This window comes from Sinocyclocheilus anshuiensis, unplaced genomic scaffold, assembly GCF_001515605.1.
Source record: "Sinocyclocheilus anshuiensis isolate Anshui unplaced genomic scaffold, SAMN03320099.WGS_v1.1 scaffold32, whole genome shotgun sequence".
NCBI classification, from domain to species: Eukaryota; Metazoa; Chordata; class Actinopteri; order Cypriniformes; family Cyprinidae; genus Sinocyclocheilus; species Sinocyclocheilus anshuiensis.
Window position 1 is genome coordinate 548,215 of NW_015554060.1, and position 23,622 is coordinate 571,836.

The 23,622-nt window shown below is 36.0% G+C and overlaps 3 protein-coding genes across 8 annotated transcripts; 2 read left to right on the forward strand and 1 right to left on the reverse strand.

The window, feature by feature from the left end:
* Window positions 1–3,755: 3,755 nt before the first annotated feature.
* Window positions 3,756–16,775, reverse strand: LOC107668558 (probable E3 ubiquitin-protein ligase DTX3). Of its 6 annotated transcripts, none has more exons than XM_016460482.1 (5): window positions 9,754–10,175; window positions 9,470–9,517; window positions 6,616–7,415; window positions 6,261–6,478; window positions 3,756–5,136 (listed from the first exon to the last, which is right to left on the reverse strand). In XM_016460482.1, exons 2-5 carry the CDS (start codon window positions 9,480–9,482, stop codon window positions 5,061–5,063), a joined length of 1,107 nt encoding a protein of 368 aa, XP_016315968.1. In that variant the 5' UTR covers window positions 9,483–9,517; window positions 9,754–10,175; the 3' UTR covers window positions 3,756–5,060. The 6 variants fall into 6 exon arrangements, with proteins under 6 accessions (XP_016315968.1, XP_016315967.1, XP_016315970.1 ...); XM_016460481.1 differs by having other exon boundaries at window positions 9,707–9,759; XM_016460484.1 differs by lacking the exons at window positions 9,470–9,517; window positions 9,754–10,175 and adding an exon at window positions 16,690–16,775.
* On the forward strand, window positions 11,194–15,771 carry LOC107668559 (prostaglandin E synthase 3-like). The gene is made up of 8 exons (XM_016460485.1): window positions 11,194–11,432; window positions 13,320–13,433; window positions 13,669–13,738; window positions 13,851–13,949; window positions 14,036–14,125; window positions 14,237–14,293; window positions 14,458–14,485; window positions 14,730–15,771. Coding segments are annotated over exons 1-8 (480 nt in total). The 5' UTR covers window positions 11,194–11,430; the 3' UTR covers window positions 14,750–15,771.
* Window positions 16,776–20,336: 3,561 nt separating the features above from the next.
* Window positions 20,337–23,245, forward strand: LOC107668565 (lens fiber major intrinsic protein-like). The gene is made up of 4 exons (XM_016460496.1): window positions 20,337–21,089; window positions 21,307–21,471; window positions 22,512–22,592; window positions 22,687–23,245. The coding sequence occupies exons 1-4, from the start codon at window positions 20,730–20,732 to the stop codon at window positions 22,870–22,872; spliced, it is 792 nt and encodes a 263-aa protein (XP_016315982.1). The 5' UTR covers window positions 20,337–20,729; the 3' UTR covers window positions 22,873–23,245.
* Window positions 23,246–23,622: the final 377 nt, after the last annotated feature.

Below are 23,622 nucleotides of genomic sequence, written 5' to 3' on the forward strand. Positions count from 1 at the left end.
TTGTTATTATTTTTAATAATTAATATATTCTTTATATCAACTTGTGGAAAATGGGCATCCTATGACCCCTTTAAATTAACTTTATAAACCCTGCAGACCCTGTTCTTATTATGTTTTTGATTCACTCAAAAGAATCAGCTCATAAGAATAACTCAGGAATCGGTAGGATCACGCTAATAGCGCTGTATGGTTTTGATTAACTAGAACAGACTCATAAGAGTTTATACTACGCATGATATACAGCATTGATTCACTAAAAAACATATGAGTCATTTGTTTGCGACTCGGTTAGAGTAGCCTAGGTTGAGCTCTATAGTTTTGAATTACTCATAAGAACTAATTTGAATGACTCATAAGAGTTATTCGTTTGGGTATTGTTTGGACTGCACCGGTTACGCGGTAAGTTTTTGATTTACTAAAAAGAACCGACTCATAAAAGTAATTTTACGCTGGTCGAGCTGTTTCTCGCTGTAGATTCAGTAGCATTGTTGCGGTTGCCGTTCAATAGCGCGAGACACACAAACATTGCCTGCCAGAGTATTTTAGTAGCTACGGTGTTCCTCTTCATATATTTTCAAAATACAGTAGGGATACTCGTACTTGCATATTTCACCATATTTGCATTTTGGCTTTATTTCAATGTTTCCCTGCCCTTTTGCAACTCCCAACCTTTCATGCAGGCAGATGGATAATGACATGAGTGAGATTGCCCAGGGAAATAAATGTGACAAAGACAAACCAAATCACAGAACACACAATCCTGCTTGTTTTTATGCACCATTTCACACATAATTTCAAAATATCAAGGATAATTGTTTAAATTACACACTCTAAAAAAATCTGTAAAAATAGATGTAATGTACTGTATTAATATGAAGTAATTTTCTTTTCCATATTGATTTTTTTTGTTTAATCTGTATTTTGAATTTTGCACTGCACTGCATTGTCCTTTAGAGTTAACATGTTTATAAAATTAATGGATAATGTTCTGGCAGAAAATTAGCAATAGGCTACATTTTCTGTTTATTTCTTTTTTAATTGGATGAATGAAACATTTGTTTCAGTGCATTATAAGGCAAGAGGAACTTACAACACTCAGGAATTTATGTCACATATGGTATATTATATATGGTATATATATATGGTAGTGTATATTTCATTCTCTGTGCACCAGAGAAGCTGTCTTTTTGTTATTATTTTTAATAATTAATATATTCTTTTTCAAATTAATGAAGGCATTTTTAAAGTATATCATTTTTATTGAAATAAAAAAAAAAAAATGCTGGGACAAATAAATAACCAAATATATCATCTAAATCATCTAAACATACCCCACTATAATATTAAGCTGACATTTCAGCAGTTAAACTAAAACAAATATGCAGTAGATCACCTAACCTTTAGCAGAGACAAGAGTAATTGGTTACCCGTGCCAAGTGCTGTTTCCATACTCTTATCTAACACGCAGATGCAGAGAGGGGTCAGGGCACTATTGTACTATTGTAGACTGTAGAGCAGATGGGGATTCAGTGCATTGCTCAAGGGCCCACTGGCATAATCAGAGGAAATGCCCTTAGTCACATTACAATACGGGTTTTCCAATTTACAGCACGGTGCTTTTATCATTGCATTTCTGCTAAAATCCCCCTCAAGTATTAAAAATATTGGGTGCAGACAATTTAATGTGTTAGCCTTAAGACTGATGTGATAAATAAAATGGCTTATTATGGAATGGAAAGTACTTGTATCTTTTTTGTTGTCGTTTGACGTCAAGAACTGTGTCCGATTAATCTCTAATTACTTGCACAAAGTCATCTGTCATTTTGTAAAAGCTGGCCAAATTAGAGAAATTCGTACATGGACAGGTTGCGTAGCATCTCCTCTTTCTCAGAAAACAATGCAAGGTGAAAGATAATATGACCCGGACTGCATTAAATACATATTTACCAACGTTTTGTCCCTCTTGGTGATCTGTGGAATGGTTTATTGGCTGCAGAGATTAATATTAATTATTATAGTGTGGTATGGTATGTTTACTACATGCTATTTACTGTTCTTAGTGTCATTCCAGATGATGGAAGCAGAGATACCTGTGGATCCTAATGCCGACGATGGAAATGGGCCTTTGTTTGAAATCTGGCTGGTAGGAAGGCAGAATTGCTATTTGTGTTAAATAATTTAAATCCTTTACCAGGTTTGAGATTAATATGTTAGCATAATACTGTTAAGATATACATTTTCAGAATGAGAATTCACGATAAAATACACAACGCGTTTACTCTTTAGTCGAGTTTATAAAAGTGGTGAAGTAGCGCCCTCTGTTGAGCATCTCACAGCAGCGCACCGAACTGTTTTTAGCTGCAGTACCGTTTCTGCTCCAGATTTCGGTTCACAAATTTCATTAAAAAAAAAATCTGTACATAAACATACTTAATTGAACCAATTCCATCATTATTACCCAGAAGAAATATACTTTGCTTTTGCATACTTTGTAATAATATGCAACAATAGTGGGGCATGTTGTCACAATAGGAATTGTGCTAAAATGTCATAATTAGGGCTTACAGACAAATTTAATGAAGATAAAATATAAAACAGAATATACAGAGATATCAAACCCTTGCAAAAGAAATTGTACTGAATAAATTTCTATGTAATACCGTTACAATTTGTATTATTCTTCTGATAACTAAATCCCTTTAGTTAGCAATTATTACTAATATCAAGGTTTTCTTAGGGAGTTTGTTGTAAAACATGCTCAAATCGTAATTTTACAGTATAGTTCATTCTGAGAAAAATGCATTTTTTTCTGAATTGCATGACAGCTGCAATTCCTGGCAGGTCGTAGCTAGTTCATATTTACAGAACACTGTGATATTGCCATTTACAGAGATAAGCAGACTACCTTGAGAAGTTGAACTTGATAAAAACCCAACACAGTGTAACAGAGCAGAATCCCTTTATTCAAGTATGAAAATGTAAAGCACATTTTAATTGTAGCATACAATTCAATATGTAATACAAATCAACAACTGTAAAAGCAAATTATTTCATTTGAACAATCAGTCATCTGAAGAGGTCTATTTCATAAATCCGATTTTGAAGTGCATAGAATTTTGCATGACAGTAACACTTAAGTCCTACAAATCCTTATTGAATTGGTCCTTCATAACATAAAAGTGAGAGTAAGAGAATATGGTAGCAAAACAAAACTCAAACCTGATACTGTAAAACATAAGCAACCTCTAACAACACACAAAAAAACATAACACAAAGTAAATGTTTTGGTTTGCGCAAAACAATTTGAGACCTGATCAACGCTTTCTAAATTATGATGCATTTTGCGTAAAGCTGAAAGACTGCTATAAGGTTAATGCTTCATATTGATCAAACACAGTTGAACCAATACCAACAAGTAATGAGTACCGTTAGTTATAACAGGCTGTGACCTTTAGCAGAAGGCACAATAACATTTCAATGAGAGAAATACAAAACAAATTCGATAAATCTGCTTCATGGACGACAGCAGCCTAGCATATATTAACATATAAGATATCTTGATGAATCTCACAAAACCTAGGTCATATCTCACACCAAAATCAAAAGAAAAAAAATAAAGTAAATACATCTGGCTCAAAGAAAGTCATTTTGTGGGTTTTGCATGGTGTCATTTATTATAAATGTTACTTTTAGCTATTTAAAATTAAATGCAATTATTTAAATTAAGTCTTTAATTTGTGCTAAAAATAAAAAAATAAGTGCATTACTGTTTTACTGTAATGTGTTATAGTAATGAAAATTATCATTGAGAATAACAGATATAACAAAACAATTATTATTGAAATATGGAGGAAAATTTATCCCAATTGAATCATGAAAATATTATCAGAAAATAATGTTACATTGAGAAAAAAATTCTTAATATAATCTTAATGCAAAATATAATTTCTCATTTGTTTCTTTTTGATTTTGGGGTTAAATGTGACCTGGACGTATTTTTGGGAGTCATTTGCTGTGTCACTGAATTATTTTCTACTTCAGCAAATTTTGTATGGACAAATCAGCTGATTCTTCAAAATAAACTGAGTGCTAGGCTTTGCTCCAAGTCTGAGGCATAAACACAATGGTTACAGCGAAGTTTAGAGCGATTACGTTTTAGTTTGGTTTAAGTGGTTTAAACGCCCTTTCGTTTTGACATCATTTTATATATATATATATATATATGTGACAGAAGTTTGAACTCAGCCTAACAATACAAACTAGGGAAAACGGAACCTAACAAACAAAGCAAAAAATATTACTTTTTATGCACATCATATTGAAATGAACGACAAAAACGAACGTTATAAGTGATGAAAGCTAAGACAAACTGAAATCGACTTGCATCTCTTTTACTAGGACCTTATAATTAGAAAGGCCCACAAATAACATCTCTAGATCCTGCACTCTGGAAGATCAGGCAGAATCCACTTTAAATTCTCATAATAAAAATATTACCTCCATTGCAAAGTGCCTCTTAGTGCTGATTAGTAGAAAAAAAGGTTGTATGGGATTGTCCTAGATGTACCCATTTAACTGTGCTATGCCATTTGTCTCCATCCAGATGTTACCATCAGCTGTTCTAAAGGATAGTTTGGATGGAACAAACTGAGTTAGAAGAGGGAGGCCAGCAGCCTAGTGATTCTAACCTGAAACAGGGAAGAGGAGGTTTGTACTGTAGATGAGGAATCGTGTACACCTTCATGACATTCACATTTTAGCAGTCCAGTGGGTATCATAAACTCAGCTGAGTACACTGAACAGTCTGTCTCAGTGAAGTGCACCCCAGGTTTGTACCAAAGAAAATAGTGTATGTGAAACACACTGCCTTCACTCAAGTAAACTAAAGAACAAAGCTAAACATAAAGACTGAAATGAAACATTGTGAAACAGCGTCCTGACCAAATCAATGCTGCAGCAGATGACTGTGGCTTGACTCGACACAGTGTGTTTGTGAAGAGACTGTGGTCAAGCGCACACGTTTGCCATCCTTTTGAAGCTTCTCAAGTGCTCGACACAAATCAATCAGCTGTTATTCCTTTCTCTCGCAGTTCCTCTGTCACCCGAACAAGGTATGTAGGATCTGGATAACCAAAGCTGAAAAAAAGCAATATTAAGTTAAAGCGAAAGTTGAAGTTCAGCTAAATGTTTCTTTGGCCTTTTCATATTAAAATGTATTAAATAAATGTATAGAATAATGTATGAGTATACGATACGAAAAGTTTAGGGTCAGTAAAAAAATGTTTTTTTTTTTCAGCAAGGATGCATTAAATTGATCAAAAGTGGCTGTACTATCAATTTCTATTTCAAATAAATGCTGTTCTTTTGAACTTTCTATTCCATCAATAAAAATGGCTTCCACAAAAATATTAAGCAGCACAACCGTTTTCAATACTGATAATAAGAAATGTTTCTTGAGCAACAAATTGAATGATTTCTGAAGCATCATGTGACACTGCTGAAAATTCAGCTTTGCCATCATAGCAATAAATGACATTTTAAAATGCATTCAAATACAAAACAGATATCTCAAATTGTAATTATATGTCACAATATTACTGTTTTTACTGTATTTCTATCATGACAACTCTCTGAAGATTTTAGCATGGTGATGGTTATGACAATGTTTATGTATTTGGTCTTGGCGGAATAGATCTGCTACGCTGCTGCTGCTGCTGCTGTTGGTTATTGCTGTAGATTATTGCTGCTGCTGCTCCTGCTGCAAGCAAGTACAGGAACTGCTACTACATACGGTGATACGGTGCTGTCAGTATTTAAGACACTGCTGCTGCACAAATAGCATATAAAATAACCCGTAGCAGATCTATACAGGTGGAGCTGAGGAAGGTGGAAGGTTTCAGAGGAACTCTGAATGCGTGCTGCAAAATTCTCAAGTGGATGCTAACCAGTCATTTAAATGTAAAGCAGTAAGTTCATTGGCTGCATATGTAACAAGAACCAATCAGTCTGTGCCAAGTCATTTAACACTGTAAATATCATCAGTTATGTTAAGAACCCATCAGCCAGTGCCATCTAGAGTTTCATGACAGAACTTGGCATTAATGTAATGGGATAACTCCAAATTTTGACTCTCACCCAAACCAACGGCTTTAAATTTTAAAGTTTTATGTTCAAGTCAAAAAGCAATTCCAGGGAAGAGATGCCTGTGGTATCACTGATTCCCCAGATATAATTAAGCAAGCAACTATTAAACTGCATACCATCGTGGTCCGCCCCATATGGAGGTCTTGTGGTGGATATCATTCCAGGTAATAACATTATGCATGCCGGTGGTCATGGAGGTGCCTATGGTGAAGATGAGGCGCTGCTCAAAGGCCCGCCGCAGCATGCGGAAGACACGGTTTCCCTCAGGGCTGTCTGGCAGGTATGCCACTCGGTCTGTGCCTGGATACCTCACCCCAGGGTTTGGATGCTCTTGCTGAAAGCATTTTAAAACATAACAGTGTGTGATTATAGATTCTGTGTGGAATTTTTATACGGTATATAATGAAAGCTGGTCTGTGGTTATCTGAATACAAAACACGCTTCTGTTATCTGCCTGTAAGCAGTACTTACCACTTGCAAACCGGGAGGGAAACTGTAAATAATGCATATGCAACCATAACCTTCATGGCCAGGCAACTCCTGGTCTGGGTCTCTTTCAACCATCATGGTCCCATTGGCCGGTTGGTTACCGATAAGCTGCCCATATACCAGCCTGCACACAGGACACGCTTTTTTGACTTGAAATGCCTGTTCTAAGCAGGACCGACAGAACGAGTGGCCACACTTGTCCAGAGTTGTCTTTTCCACCATTTCACCCATGCAGATAGAACAAACGGTGCTCTCTTCTTCACGAGCGATGGCTAATTCGGCACCGGTCCTTGCTGCGGCCTCATGTTGCATGGGTAAAACCACACAGGTGTCCATGTCTGCATTTTTCCTGTATTTCTGGTGTTGCCTCTGCGAGCGCCGTGGTTGAGGAGGCTGAGGCAACAAGCTCCCTTCCCCGTCGGGTTCCATTGCTGTCATGCATGGTAACAGGGAACGTTTCCTTTTAGGAGCTGCTTCTTGTTTGGTCATCTCTTTCCGGGCACAACGGCATAAGTCTATGAAAGCTTTCCGTGTAACAGGAGAAACCCGCCCCTCCATCATTCCAGTTCTGGCCCTGCTGCTGCCCTCCACCGGGGAGAGCCGCACGGCACAGCAGCCGCCACGCTCCCCGCGCCGGATGATGTCCGCACTCAGTCCCTGCTTGTCCTCGAAGTCGACCAACCAGGGTCGTCCTGCGGCTGCAAGGTAATCCCACACCGCCTGCGACACCAGCACCTCGTCACTGCCCTGCCCCGCTCGCACGCTCATCTCATCAGATGAAACTGAGGAAAAAGAGATCTGTTTGCAAGAGTCAACATGAGGCCACCATGAACATTAAAAAGGGTGCAATAATTTAGTATTTTGCTTATTTTCTTGTGGTAAATATGCTACATTTGACACTATACCAAACCAAAAAAAAAAAAAAAAGTGTTACTTTTCAGTTAAAAACACACACAGAGTGTAAAAAGTAAATAAAATATTTTTTATAAAAAAAATTATTATATATCATCTAAATCCTGTCTGTCTATCTATCTATCTATCTTTTTTGAAGAAAAGTGTATATTTTAGGTGACTGATTATTTCCTCAGATTTTTACCATTTTAAATAACCATTTAGCTTTTTAAAATCTTTTTAAATAGTTTTATGCAGTCTTAAGAACAGCATAATAATTATACAAAGAAAATTATAAAGAATTATATATATGATATATAGCTAAATAAATATATAATAATAATCATATACACTATCAGTCAAAAGTTTTTGAACGGTAAGATTTTTAATGTTTTTTTAAAGAATTCTTTTCTGCTCACCAAGGTCCCATTTATTTGATCCAAGATACAGCAAAAGTATAAAAGCAGTTATATTGTGAAATATTTTTACTATTTAAAATAACTGCTTTCTATTTGAGTGTACTTTAAAATGTAATTTATTCCTGTGATCAAAGCTACATTTTCAGCATCTTTACTCCAGTCTTCAGTGTCACATGATCCTTCAGGACTCATTCTAATATGCCGATTTGCTGTTCAAGAAACTTTTTTGATTATTATCAATATTTAAAACAGTTGAGTACATTTTTTCAGGATTCTTTGATGAATAGAAAATCAAATCAGCATTTATCTAAAATAAAAAGCTTTTGTAACATTATATACTATACCATTCAAAAGCTTGGAGTCAGTATTTTATTTATTTGTTGGGGGTGGGGGAGGGGGGTGACAGAAATTAGCAAGGTTAGTTTAAATTGATCAAAAGTGTTGATAAAGACATTTATAATGTTACAAAAGATTACTTTCAGATAAATGATGTTCTTCTGAACTTTCTATTCATCAAAGAAACCTGAAAAAATTCTACTCAGCTGTTTTCAACATTATAATAATAAATGTTTTTTAAGCAGCAAATCAGAATATTAGAATGTGACTTGAGTAATGATGCTAAAAATGCAGCTTTTAAATCACATGAATATATTACATTACAAAATATATTCAAATAGAAAACAGTTATTATACTTATTTTAATTTATTTTAAACTTTTGACTGGTAGTATATAATTATAGTTAAAAAATATAAATGACATTTAAAAAAAATCTAATATTTGTCATATCTATCTACATTTATTTTGTTTCTACTTATTCATTTTTAAATCATTTTATGTAGTTTCTCAATTAATATGAAGTCTTAAGAACAGGGTAGTAATTATACAAAAAATAATTTAAAACGCTGATTAAACTAGTTTTAGATTAAATATAGCATGTCACACTACAGGACACTGCTGTGACTGATTGGTGTCATATTAACTAACCAATTACAGTAATGGTAAACCTATTACCTTATTACAATTTTTTAGATTAAATTTTTGAGATTAAATATTATCTTGCGCTCGTTATCAATTCACCCTTTTCTTGTCAGGAGAAACATATGATGAATAATACACGTGTGATGAATCAACCCTGCATAAATTCACAATACTTCACACCTGACTAAAGCTGCAGGGTGGCATGCAAATAATTCTCAGCCAGATCTTACGAGCTCTTTGCGCTTAATCTCTTAAAAAAAGGATTATATTATTAGGTTTAATCATCATAATATAATTTACCCTTTCACAATCCAATAGCTTTGTGGCTGTGCAGCAGAAGGGTGTAATATTCTAGACAATGAAGTTTCTTGCATGAATAGGCTGTGCGGAGTATTGCTCGTTCAACACCAACAGGCAGCTGTGCAGAATCACATCAGCTGCTCTGAAATGTGTTCACTGTATAAACAAAGGATCGTTCTGTGTTGCTCTACCTGCTCATGAATGTCACTTGATGCTTGCAGTGATTACATTATTGAAGCTAAATTACCTTGTGATCCCATAAATTCTCGTTAATTGCAGTAACAGGCCTATTTCCCTGTTTTAGAGAAAATAAATATACAAGTTAGATCAAGACATTGTTTATTTTACGGATTGTCCAGCAACCTGACAGATGACGAAAAGGATGGCAGTTGCCTTAACCTAAGCATTTGTTAAATAAGAATAACAATAATGTAAAAACACATTGGGATGAAGCCTATTGTGTTCGTGTAATAAATGAATTCACCTTCTGTAGTGACTTTGCCGGAAGAGATGAATGTAAAGGAAACCTACTGCAACGGGAGAATGCCTGCTTCCACTCGACGAAGAAGTCAACAGACGACCGCGGCATTGAACGTGCCTTAAAACTTGACAATCCTGGCGAATTAATGCTTGGGATATCCTATTTCGGATGACACTTTGCTCGATCAACACACCAGCTCAGTCTCTTTGTGGTTTTCCAATTCCCCGTCCTTGGCCACAGGAAGACAACAAGCATACAAAGAACATCGTTTACTGTCACGACGAAACCGTTTCGCCTTGAGCTCCTTCGCGACACTAACTCGGCGTCTCTATGTCATATTTCGTTATCACGTAGTTCGCTTTTAGTAATTACAGTGAAAAATCCCCTGAAAACAAGATAATGTAGGCAGGAAGTTCGTCATTCTAGTCTGTTGGCCGGATTAGAGATTACGGGATGTGACCACTGTGTGGCGCTCTTTTAACACCACATCATCAAACATCTTTGTCTGACTTTGGTGTTTTTTCTTATTAACCCCGTCTGTATATATTAACGGGAGAGATAGATATTTTAAATTGATAAGAATTTGCAATTATCACTTTATTAACTTTGCTGTCTATTATTATTATTATTATTATTTATTTGAATTTATTTTGATGACACTTTTTGTGTATTGATGCTTTGGCAATATTGTGTGCAAATCATCACGCCAATAAAATACGTTAGATAGATAGATAGATAGATAGATAGATAGATAGATAGATAGATAGATAGATTGATTGATTGATTGAATTATATAATTTGCAATTATCACTTTAACATTACTGCCATTTTTTATTATTATTATTATTATTATTATTATTATTATTATTATTATTATTAATTATATAATTTGCAATTATCACTTTAACATTACTGCCATTTATTATTATTATTATTATTATTATTATTATTTCTTCCTTTTGTCTTCAATCAATCAATTTATTTATTTACTTCGCCTTATTTATTTTCAGTACTACGCTTTGGCCATATTGTAATTGTTGAGAAACTTGACAATAAAGTTTAATTTTGACTCTAGATAAGAGAAAAGTAACGAAAAGAAAAGATATCCTATTATAAATGCGTATGACTCCTGCATCAGCTGACATCCTGCAAGAAGTCGAGCGAGTGGCCATTCCGCTCAAACCTAGCACACAGGCGGGAAGTGGCGTGACAACGCAGGAGGAATCTGCAGTTGGCAAGAGTTATATGGTCAAAACTTCTAAATTAAAAAATCGCGATGATCTAGGAAGAAAAGCATGTTTATCAACTGGAGGTCGGAAAAGGGGAAAAATAAGAAGAATGGGAAAGTCAAATGAAAAGAAGAAAGCGGTGGCGGGTAAGCACAGCTGTGTTGTGAATGGATTGGTGCTACCCGCCATAAAACCGAAGAAGAAGAAGAATCCTGCAACAGTCGAGGCGGAGCGAGGTTTGCGTTACTATGGAGACGCGTTTGCCCAGGGCGCGCGCAGCAGAAGTCGCTAGAAACGTTGAAATGCTGCGTCATTGCGCGCGGCGCCAGTGAGTAGACGCGCTGATCCTGTGCAGGTTGACAGAGCGGAGCATAAACAGCTAGCTTCCGACTTTATGCATTCGCTTTGATCTGACAGCACAATTTCCAAACACTACCGCAGGCGAGAGGACGTGAGTGGCAACGCAGATTTTGGTGAAAACTGAAAGAAGGTATCGACATGTGAGTTTGCCCGGCAGTGATAAGGATGCACTAACTTATTAGCTAGTTAGCAAGTGTGTTCATAACCTCTATCAGGCGAACAGATTTTCTCACATACGGCTGTTATTAGACATGGACATTAAGGAGAATACTAGTCATTCTCGGGAAAACCGTTTCAAATTGTATAGAAAAAAATCGTAATCGGTGGTGAAAATAGCGCACATGGTTCCCACAGCAGAGCTTAGCTAACGTTAGCTGGTTAGCAGTTAGATAGTTTAGGCCTGTAGTTACTGCACAGCTAACATCAGAGCTGCTGCTCAGTTTACTATTAACTTGCATGATTCTTTTTATTTAAGCTTTCATCTGCATTACCGTAAAATGTACTAGCAATATTTACGACCTTGATTAAGCCTATAGGACATGCAGGGTGTTCCCTGCTGGAAAAATAAATACACATGCTTAATCCAGCCTAAGTTGGTTTGCTGGTTTAAGGTGGTCTTAAAACCTGGTTATGCTAGTCTTCCAAGCTGGTGGCCAGTTGTTCAGCTAAAGAGTCTTCATTTGCTGTCCAGGCCTAATCAGGCTGGTATGTTGGATGGTTTTAAAAGGGTTTGGGGTAATGTTCATCATACTGGGTGACCACCCAGCCTTCGGGATAAACCACCTGAGCATCAGCTTGGTTAGCCAGAGAGACTATCTTAGTCCAACTTAAATTTGCTGATGTAACTTGGTTTAAGATTGCAGCAGAAATGAATCATGATGATTAGAAGAATTTCAACATGGCCAGTAATACAGCAAATCTAAACAAAACATGCATTGCAACAGCTTGACATATTAATTGGTGTATGATTAAATTAACCACCATTTATCTCTCCTTAAGTTAAATTGCACTTATTTGCAGGAAATATACATTACATTCAAAAGTTTTGGATCTAAAATATTATTATTTTTAAATGAATCACTTTATTGCACAAGGATGCATGAAACTGATAGAAAGTCACTGTAAAGACATAATGTTCTAATAGATATTTCAAATAATTAAAATTTTGTATTCATCAAAGAATTCTGCATAAAATGCATAACGGTTTCCACAAGCAGCACAGCTTTTTTTCCAACACATAATAATAAGAAATGTTTCTTGAACAGCAAATCGGAATATTAGAATGATTTCTGTATGATCATGTGACACTGAAGACTGGAGTAATGGCTGCTGAAAAATCAGCTTTGCCATCACAGGAATAAATTGCATTTAAAAAAATAATAAAATAGAAAACAGTTATTTTAAATACTAATAATATTTAACAATATTACTGTTTTACTGTACTTTTGATCAAATAAATGTAGCCTCGGTGAGCATAAGAGACTCCTTTCAAAAACATTAATATCTTACCGAACGTTTGAAGGTAGTTTATGTCCTAGGTGTGACAGGTATTACACTAGTAGTCAAGTATGTTGGGTCTTGTGGCTACTGCTAGCCTATCCCTACAATCCTTAGCCAGAGGTCATGCATTTAAAATGCAGTACAAGATTGAATATTAATTATTGCTAGGGCTTGGTTCTGCCATTGTGATTATTATAGTGGTGAAGCCCTAAGTAGATTGCTAAGAGGCCATGCATGAACCTGCCAATCGATACAAACTGGTTGCCACGGTAACGTCATTGTTGCTCCACCCCCGCCAAGGCCTCCAGCTCGCACATCTTAATTTAGAGCTGCACTTTTAGTGTGGAGTTTGCCTTTTAACAAATGCACGTAGCTGGTTGCTTAGTTCGCCATGTATGTACCCCATTAGAACTAAATGCATTTATTTATATGTCATATTGAAGTCTAGTTTGATCTTTTTTCTTTTTTTTTCCAAATATATTTAAATTCCAGATGTTTTTAATATTTGAATTCCATTCGTTTTGCAGGCAGCCAGCAACTGCCAAGTGGTATGACAGACGGGAGGCTGTCTTCATTGAATTCTGTATAGAAGACAGCAAAGATGTCCAAGTTAAATTTGACAAAACAAAGCTTGACTTCAGGTACGTTTTATTTCAATCATTGTTAAAAGTGTGTTTATACTCTGCTGCAAAAGTCAGTCGTTATTAAATTGTCATTGCAAAATATAATTATTTAGTGTACTGCCATGAACTAATGTTTAATATTATGCATTATTGAAGTGTTTGATGCTATAATGTTAATGCTTGACTCTTAAAATGCAATATAGAACTATAGTAGTTCTTTCTGAATTGTAATATGCTATATTTCTTGCTTTAGTTGTGTTGGAGGAACAGATAACATGAAACACCATAATGAAGTAGAACTATTTGAGTCCATTGACCCAAATGTAAGTTTACCACCTGATGGTTTCTGTTCTAATTCAGGTTGTAAGAGCTCATGGCATCTGCATGGCTCATTTATTATTGTGCGTTACAGAGAACGCTGTTATTCTTTTACAGGAGTCTAAACACAAACGCACAGACAGGTCTGTGTTTTGCTGTCTAAGAAAAGCAGAACCTGGCAGGTCTTGGCCAAGGTTAACAAAAGAAAAAGCAAAGGTCAGTGTTTGTTCTGTTTAAATCATTCAAATGTAACTTCATTTAGTAATAAGATAACATGTTAAGTAATGTTTCTCAATGTACAGCTTAATTGGCTCAGTGTTGACTTCAATAACTGGAAGGACTGGGAGGATGACTCCGATGAAGACTTGTCCAGTTTTGACCGTTTTTCAGAGGCTCGTGTCTATATATATATATATTACTATTAATAATATAGATATTCTTTGAATTTTGTAAAAGGAAAATAAATAATACTCAATTGTTTTTATCTTATTTCTTTCTTAAAGATGATGAACAGCATGGGTGGGGAAGATGACCTACCAGATGTGGATGGTGCAGATGATGTGAGAGAATAATGTTGTTAAATTGGCCAAAAGAATATAGTTATTTTTGCCATATTATCAGCTCATTAGGCATCCCATTATTTAACTAAATTTTTTGTATTCATTAGTTATTTATTAGTTAATAGACTGATAAATGCTATGCTAAAATGTTTATCTCATTCCAGGAGGAGTCTGCAGATAGTGATGATGAAAGTACGTTTTCTTAAATTATCTGTCCTCCTCTGTGTGATGTTTGTTTGTTCATTGTATTATTTTGAAAATCAGTACATATGAACAATATATATGTTAGCTGTTATAATTTTATATAGTATTAATGAACAGTATTCTTAAAAAATACATTGACCCGTTTATTTGTTTAAAAAAAAATGAATGTAATTAAAATATTAAAACATTTATTTATCCTTTAATTTATGTACTGTAAATTTTTTCCCCCCAGAAATGCCAGACCTTGAGTAAAGGAAGAGCAAACTGTCATGCAGAAGAGAGCAAGAATTTTCACTTAACACTTAAATGAAGAGAGAGACTAAGTTTGAGTTGGTAGCCATTTAAAAACGGCATCGTTTTTGAAACTGTTTTTCAAGGTCTTTCTGCAGAAAGTCACAAGGGATTAATTTTTACTGTTGTGTTGATGGCAACGTCAGCCCCTCGACAATACACTCTTTACTTTTCTGTTCTGCATGGACAGTTACGAGCTGATGTATTGTGGACACCATTTATGGTCCATTTACTCAATGGCTTTTACAGTCTTGGGCTTTTTCCTCAATGTGAGTGGGGTTATTGCATCATGTAACGTATACATTGTAATATGTAGTAATGGAAAAAGGACATGAATGACTTTATCGACATATTCTGCCTTCTCCCTCTCATTCAAACTAAATTTTATTTAATTATACTTTTGTTTGTTGGTGTTGAGGTTCCGATTTCCTTGTGTGTGAGCGAAGGAAGCATTGGCACATGCTGCTTCATTGCAAATGCCAGCCAAGACATTTGATTTTCAGTAGTGCTGCATTTGAAATCAGAATGGCATATTCAAAGCCCTTGCACTGATTCATTGGTAAACCCCTGTTTTATGTGTTTTAGCTGCAGTTTTGCCCCTCAGATAGGTTTATTTGTTAATCCAACATGTTCAAAGTACATAGTCCTGTCTGTACACGCTGCTTTATGAAATGATTTCAGGTTGGCAGTTAGTATTTGTTGTTTTGTATCACACATAGACGTGTAGCAGGCAATTGTACACTGGTTTCTTCCATACATGTAAAGAGAAGTGATTTAAAAAAGCATATGCCTCACCGCTGTACAGAACAAAGGTTAACTTATCAATAGATGGCCAATTTGTGTTTGCACTCTTAATATCAATGCAGGTGTGACTAAAAGATGAAAACAATGTTGTGACCTGTCAATTCAGGTTTATAAATTTAAGTTTGTTAAACGCAGTGAGGTTTTTGTCTACATATTTCTAATAAACTGTCTCTAAACAACACTTTGAATTCTTCGTCCTTTATTTGTACATCTGAATCAAGGATCATTTGCAGTAGTGCATGTTATTTCGGACAATTTTTTTTTTATTTTTTTTTTAATGTTAACCCTTTCTACTCTTGGTTAAAATTTAATTACAATTAAAAATTCTTACCCAGCTTTTCTATTTTACTATGTTTTTACTTCCAATTTCACATAAAGCCTGCACAATTGACCCAATTCTATATATGAGATTTATCGTGAACGCTGTTAAAATTGATATTGCATTATGAAATACAGATTTATCAAATCGATGACATGACAACGTCTGTCGGTGCGTAACTGAAAAAAAAAACGGGCTGCAGAAATTCCGGAACATTTTGTCCTTTCTCATGTAAAGAGAAGAACAGTCCTTCCGCCACAAGATGGCGCTGTCGTTCCATTTCTGCTAAACATGCCTGGCAAGAATGAATTTGCACTTTGAGTTTTCGAGAAGTGATACGACATTCGACGAGACAACATCTGCTTAAACGCTAAAAGTCAGTTAAATGACTCTTTGGAAAGGATACTAGCTTCAGCACAATAACTTATATGCTAACTTAAGGTTTGTGCGATTGAAAGAATCATCACTTTTCAAACTGCTAGAAGAATTCCTTACGAAAATTAGCCATGGTTTTTTAATGTAAAAGTGTAACCATGGTTTTTTGGCGTATTGACTACCATTTGTATAACTACAATTTTACAACAAATACCATAGTTACACGATGGTTAGTGTAGCAAAACCATGGTTAAATTGTGGTTAACGGTTTAACTATATTGTACAAAAACCCTAAGTCACATTTAACCCCATAGAGTTCTTTAAGGTTTTGCTCATATTGAAAACATTCACTATTAAACATTCACCACATATTCAATATTCATCCCAGAATGAAAAAAAGTACTTTTTCATCAAATGTACTCATTTTGTTCAGCCACTTTAGGTGTGAGGAGTCCACGCACCGATCTACAGATCATCCCGATGGTTTGAGGTCTGGGTTCTGATTGGACAATTCTAATGCAGAAAGGTAAGGGTTCCACTGAGCAGACTAGAATCCAGAACAAGGGGCCCCTCAAAAAGTTTAGTAAGTTCCTCAGAGAACAGCCCTTTTTTAAACCAGATTGATTGTTTTTCTGAGGATATGATGTCTTGGAAGCTCCAAAAAGCAGCAATAAACCAGGTGCTTCGATGATACAGCTACTTAATACAGCAGGCGGAGTCATAAGGATGGATGAATAGTATCTGGAGGGACTGTATGTTTTGATCAACAGTTGACATGTGTGGCCTGATATATTTTAGGGGGTTGAGTTCCCTGAGCTAGCGTTTTGTTTAAGACAGTGGCAGTATGGGAGGTTGGTGAGGGTTGTGTTGGTGTCAGCAGTCTGTGCTAGAGGTAATAGAAAAATCCTCACGCAAGCGGTTTTAAGCTATCTCTCCTGTGCGACAAAAGGCGGCTTATGGACACATGAGCAGGCAGTGGTGTGGAGTAATCCTGCCCACAATGGACGTATACAAAGTTGGTTACTCTGAGTCGGCCTTGCAGAGTTACCATGACTTGTAACTCAACTAGAAACACCTGCTTCCAAAGCAAATGCATCTGGCCTGCTTGGTTATCTTGCCAAAAATGAAACTGGAGAGAGGCAATGACAGATATTTGATACCTAGTTTATTTAGGAGGTACTTCACCTTAAATGACCTTATTTAGGGTGAAGAATGATTGCCAAAAAGATTATTACTGAAAGACTTGCAATTCAACGTTGTTATTATCTGAGATTGTTTTTATGCCTAGAAATAGTATAGAAAGAGTTAACACTTGCCTGATAATTCACAGCTAAAATTCTTGACTAAACAAAGTTAGAGTGTGTTTTCCATGGCTTATCCTTCAGAGTAGCTATCACACTGCTATTTTGCAAAGGACCACTTATGCAGTAGTACTAATTGCATATAAAAGCTCCTATCATTTGAGACAATGGCCAAACAGCACCATAAAAATTTTAATCAAAGAAGGCAACAGAAACTGTTGCTGCCAGCATTTTGGTTCATCCCAAATGAAAGAGCAAAAAACACAAGCGAAGCAGTATCCTTTCAGTAGTCTATAGCTCACCCTGATTGCCCAGAGAAGAGGCTCAGTGTTGCCCCCACCCCACTATCACCTCCTGCCTCCAAACATGGATTTTTCAGAGCTTTATTGGGCCTCAGGCCAGCAGTCCTGCCAGCGCACACAATGTAAAACTCTTGCCTAATCAGTTCTGCACAGAACCAACTGGCTCTGTCCTGACCAGGGTAGGGGGTGCTACGGCAAAGCCTTCATTGTGTGCTGTGGAAAAGTCACTCTTTCATGCAATTACAGTGAAAATGGTTTTCATATTATTATATGTGATTTGTGTGGGATGCTAGATAACAGAAATATTACAGACCACAAGCAAAGTGAAATAGCTGCACAAGGTGTAACTAACCTATCTAACATATCAAAATCCAAACAACTGATTGACAACATTGTAAATATTATATAACACCAATTATATTCTATTTACATTTATGCATTTGGCTGATATATTATTATATTATATTATTATATTATATTATATTATATTATGTTATATTATGTTTATGCATTGTGTATATGTGTTTATATACACTAGTCAACATTTGAAATCAAAACCTTTCATCAAAGTTGTCCTAAAACCTAAAACCAAAATGTGTTCTTATAGGAAAAAAATAGGAAAATCCACATAATCTATATGTTTAGTAATAATTATAAATATGTAGTATTTATATACAAAAATATAAAAATATATAATTATAAAAATATATAATAACAATAATGATGATGATAATAATAATAATTAACACTTTGCATTCTATGTTTTAAATTAAATGTATTTTGTTTTGGATAAAAGCATCTGCCTACTATTATATTATATTATATTATATTATTATGTACATTAATGCATTTGCATGCACACTCATATCTAATATTTAATTTCATTAATTTATTATAGATTTTTCTTAATGTTTTTACTAAAAGACCCATGGGTCAATATCACTTGTAGGGTGCCTTTTGGTGTCCTGTACATAAATAACTAATTTGCCATGATAACTTAACATAAAAATTACTATGAAAGGGTGTGTTATATTATGCTAAGTTTTTATGTTCATAACAAAAGCATTACTTTTCTCTTTAGATACATTTTCTACATTTTTTTTAGTTTTGTGTAAGAGGATGTGTGTTATTTTGCTATGTCCCATGCACTGCTCATTAAATTGAATGATATGAATGATTGAATGATAGTAGAATATTGTCAAATCATAACATTTAAAAATAAAACAAATTCTCCTATTAATATTTTGTTAAATAAGAGATTACTCAATTTGAGTGTATTGTTCATTTGGTAATAAAAACTATATTTTTATTTAATAAAAAAGAAGAGTTTGTCCATTTTTCCTAGAATGGTTTTCCACCTTGTCGTATTGGGGAATCCGCCCCTTTAAAGGGGTCATATGATGCGATTTCAATTTTTCCTTTCTCTTTGGAGTGTTACAAGCTCTTGGTGCATAAAGAAGATCTGTAATGACAAATTTTCTTCGTGTGAGTTTGCTTTCAATGTGGATGAGGATGTAATTAATATATTATTTATTATATTATTTTTTTAATAACCCTGTTTAGGAAAGGGACATCATACCTTTCAGAAAATATCATTTGCATCTTAATTTTGCAAGGAAAACGTATTTAACAGTAATATATATGTCCATGATGTTTATGCTTCGAATAATGGCCCATAATTATCTAAAAAAATGTGTGGGAGCTCAGCTAATATGTTTCTATAGTACTTGAGTGTCTACTATTTATGATATGACAAAGCGAATGGGAAATTAAAACCAAAATTTTTGAGTATTCTGAGGGTTGAAAGGCACCCTATGGTGATATTGACCCCCATATATTTTCTGACCTGTGCATGTGGGGTGTCAGTTATGATACGTTACATCCGTGTGAGGCCTCCTTCTGTTGTATGAGAGGTATTGTTTCTTTGTGTCAGCACTTAATCCACACTGTGAAGGGCACTAGACCCTTTTAGGGGCCCTGGTGTTGTAGCCGGGGCTAGAGAAGAGGCAGTTCCTAAACACTGTTCCCTATCGTGAGCTGGAATGGGACAGTTGTCCTCTGGGGCTGTTCTTTGAAATGTCATCATGTTCCCACGTCTGATTAATATGCTATTTCCCGTTTTGCCTCTTTTATGACCTTTCTCCTATAGTTTGAGACAAGATATTTTTGTTTTTAGCTAAACAAAAAGTTTTATGATTATAAAAACTCTAAAAGTTACATTTCCCACCAAGATATGTTTAACATTTTAATATCAATCAAGTGCAAATTTGGAGGCAGTATTTTAAGCTTTAGATTGACAACCATAAGCTAAATGAAAAGCGGGACAGAAAAGGGTTAAGAATTTTTTTAATTTGATTTGTTGTATTGTCTGCAGCCCCCTCCCACAATTCTGCCAAAGGATTATATTGTCACTGAGGGTCACAGTCATTATAAATACCCCTCTGGCCTCTCGCTTTCCCATCAGAGAGGTTGAATGTCTGCAGGACATGCTCATCATTTGTCTATCCGTGTTCTTCTTTTAAACTTCATCTAGAACTTTCACATAGATGCAGACATCACCTGCCAGAGTCACACTTAAGGTTTTATGACAAAAACCACAGGTTAGAAATCAGCAGGACAGATGATTTCAGACTTGTGAAGAAGGGCACAAACTCTGTAGGTTATAGAAGCATTTATGCTTGGTTTTCCATAGTTTCTATGCTTTTGTTTTTTGTGTCCATCCACAAAAAAATCAAAGGGAACATATCCAAGAAGCTTTTTTTTGGTTCTTTTGGAGGTTCTTCTCCCTCTCACACTCATATCCCTCCATTTGTTGGCATCGCCTCTGAGTTATCGCAGCCATGTGGGAGTTCCGGTCCATGTCTTTTTGGCGGGCTGTGTTTGCCGAGTTCTATGGCACCATGTTCTTTGTGTTTTTCGGGCTGGGATCAGCTCTGCGTTGGACCACCGGACCACACAACGTGCTCCATGTTGCCTTCTGCTTCGGTCTGGCAGCTGCCACACTCATCCAGTCTATCGGTCACATCAGCGGTGGCCACATCAACCCGGCTGTCACGTTCGCCTACCTGATTGGCTCCCAGATGTCCCTGTTTCGTGCGTTCTTCTACATCTGTGCTCAGTGCTTGGGAGCTCTAGCTGGAGCCGCTGTGCTGTATGGGGTCACGCCAAGCAATATGAGAGGCAATCTCGGCCTGAACACGGTAAGAGGGTGTATTTGTTTTAGTGAGCTCATTAGTTGAAATAATGGATTGTTAACTAGTGATGCAAAATTATTGATCAATGTTTGAAACCATAGAGATCATCAGAGGACCTGTTAAAGGAAGGCTATTTCACATAAATAAAATAGTGGACAGTAAATGTATTTGGATAACTATTTTTACTGTCATTTGTAAAGTGTATGCGTATATATGTTTGCAGCTTCAGCCAGGCATCAGTCTGGGAATGGCCACCACTATAGAGATATTCCTGACTCTGCAACTCGTGGTTGTGGTCTTCGCTGTGACGGATGAGAGGCGAAATGGACGACTGGGGTCTGCTGCACTGTCCATTGGCTTCTCAGTGCTTGTGGGGCACCTGCTGGGGGTAAGACGCCATTCACAAGGACTGAGATTCAGTCTTAAAATCAATGGTTTTCTATTGGCCCAGATTTTACCATGCAAAACAGCACTAAAATGTCAACAAAAACCCCTGCAAATAAACACTGCTGCAGAAGTTCTTCAGATTAAAAATTTACTTGCCTAACACGTGGAACAAACACTTGGCCAAACATTAAGTAATTAGCTGTTTTAAATAGATAGTTCACCTAAAAATGGAAATTTCATCATTTATTCACCATCATGTTATTATAAACCTGTTTGACGTTCTTTATTCTGTGTAACACAAAGGAGATATTAAATATGATCTTTTTTGTGTGCATACAATTAAAGTCAGTGGGGTCCAGTCAGTGTTGTTTTGTTGCTTTTATTGTATGGACAAAAATGGCTGAAAATTCTTCAAAATATCTCCTTTTGTGTTCTACAGAAGAAGTCATTCAGGTTTGGAATGACATGTTGGTGAATAAATGATGACAATACATTTTTTGGGGGTGAACTATCTCTTCAAGTAACAGATAAATACTGTAGAGTTTGTTTAATGACATCTTTGAACATTTTCTCCCTTTTAAAAGTTAATAAGCCTATTTAATTTTTCATCTATATTACTGAACATGATTTTATCAGTACGATTTGTGTATCAAGAGTCAAGACCCACCAGTTGAAGAGTACTGACACTACTGGTTATGTAAATACTTATGAAATGCACGCTATGTTAAAAATAATTTTTCTTGGTTATTATTTATTTATTGCAAAATATGTAACTATATTATTGCCTGGCTCCTTATAAATTAAAAAATCTATGAATTTGGATATACAAGTATGACTAACTTTGGTTTATATATACTCTGTATACAGTATTGTGAAATATATTATATAGCACATCTCAACTGCTTGATTGCTTGTATCATTGCAAAAAGTAAACTACATTATAGACCAGCTCTAATCTGCTAAGCTGCTTTGAAACAATGTGTATTGTGAAAAGTGCTATACAAATAAATTTGACTTGACTTGACATGAATCGCTTTGCAGATGTATTACACTGGAGCTGGAATGAACCCTGCCAGGTCTTTTGCCCCTGCTGTGCTTTTCAGGAACTTTATTAACCATTGGGTGAGGCACATTTCCATTGTATTCAGATGAAGGAACATTTTGCTAATTCATAAATGTAACGATTTTCTATCTGTTCTCTCTCACTTTCCGGTAGGTGTACTGGGTGGGCCCTATGATCGGCAGTGCTATGGGCGCTCTGCTCTACGACTTCATGCTCTTTCCCCGGATGCGCGGTCTGTCAGAGAGACTGGCTGTCCTCAAGGGCAACCGACCTCCCGAGGCCGAAGCCCAGCAGGAGACCCGAGGGGAGCCGATTGAGCTCAAAACACAAGCCTTATAAACACTGCCAGGAAACTTTGGATCCCTGACGTGACACATACATACGTACGATCATTTCCGACACCTCATCCTCACACACCTCTTACATGCCAACCGAGTTTGCTGAAGGGAGAATCACACACACTTCCAAAGGCAATTGAGACTCTATAACCCCTTCCCAAGGACTATGAATGAGGGTAAGAAGAGGACTTCCTGTTGTGGACTCTGTACCGCCAGGTATAGGGTGCGAGATCAGGTGGCTAACGCCACTCAGGGGCACCTCTGTCGTTTCTAGTCTACTAAGAGTGAAATATACTAGAATATGCTTTCCAGTTTCACAGGGTTTAAATCTCACACATTCATTTCAGTTTATTTTTTCTATGATTTTTCAGAGATGTGACACATGTACTATATTATTAGCATTTTGCAACCGATTTCTTTACATTCTACTTACCGTCGACATTATTCAGTTGTGCGTGGCGTGTGTGTGTTTTTCGAGTTTCCAGTTTGGCTCTTCCATTTCCACCATTCGCCATGTGTTTGTATTCATGCGATGTTCTTTTTTCTATCTCCCAAAATGAAGGAAACATTCCTTTGAACCTTGGTTTAGGTGGATGTTAATTCACGACTAAAAGCTTTATAAATCCTTTGGGAATTTGGATCCCTCTTTGAGTCTGCTTCAAACTATTGTATTGTTTAACTGTGGCCTAATGGCCCAGCATGTTTCTTTAAAAGAAGCAGTCACACCATCATTCATATAAAATAACAAACA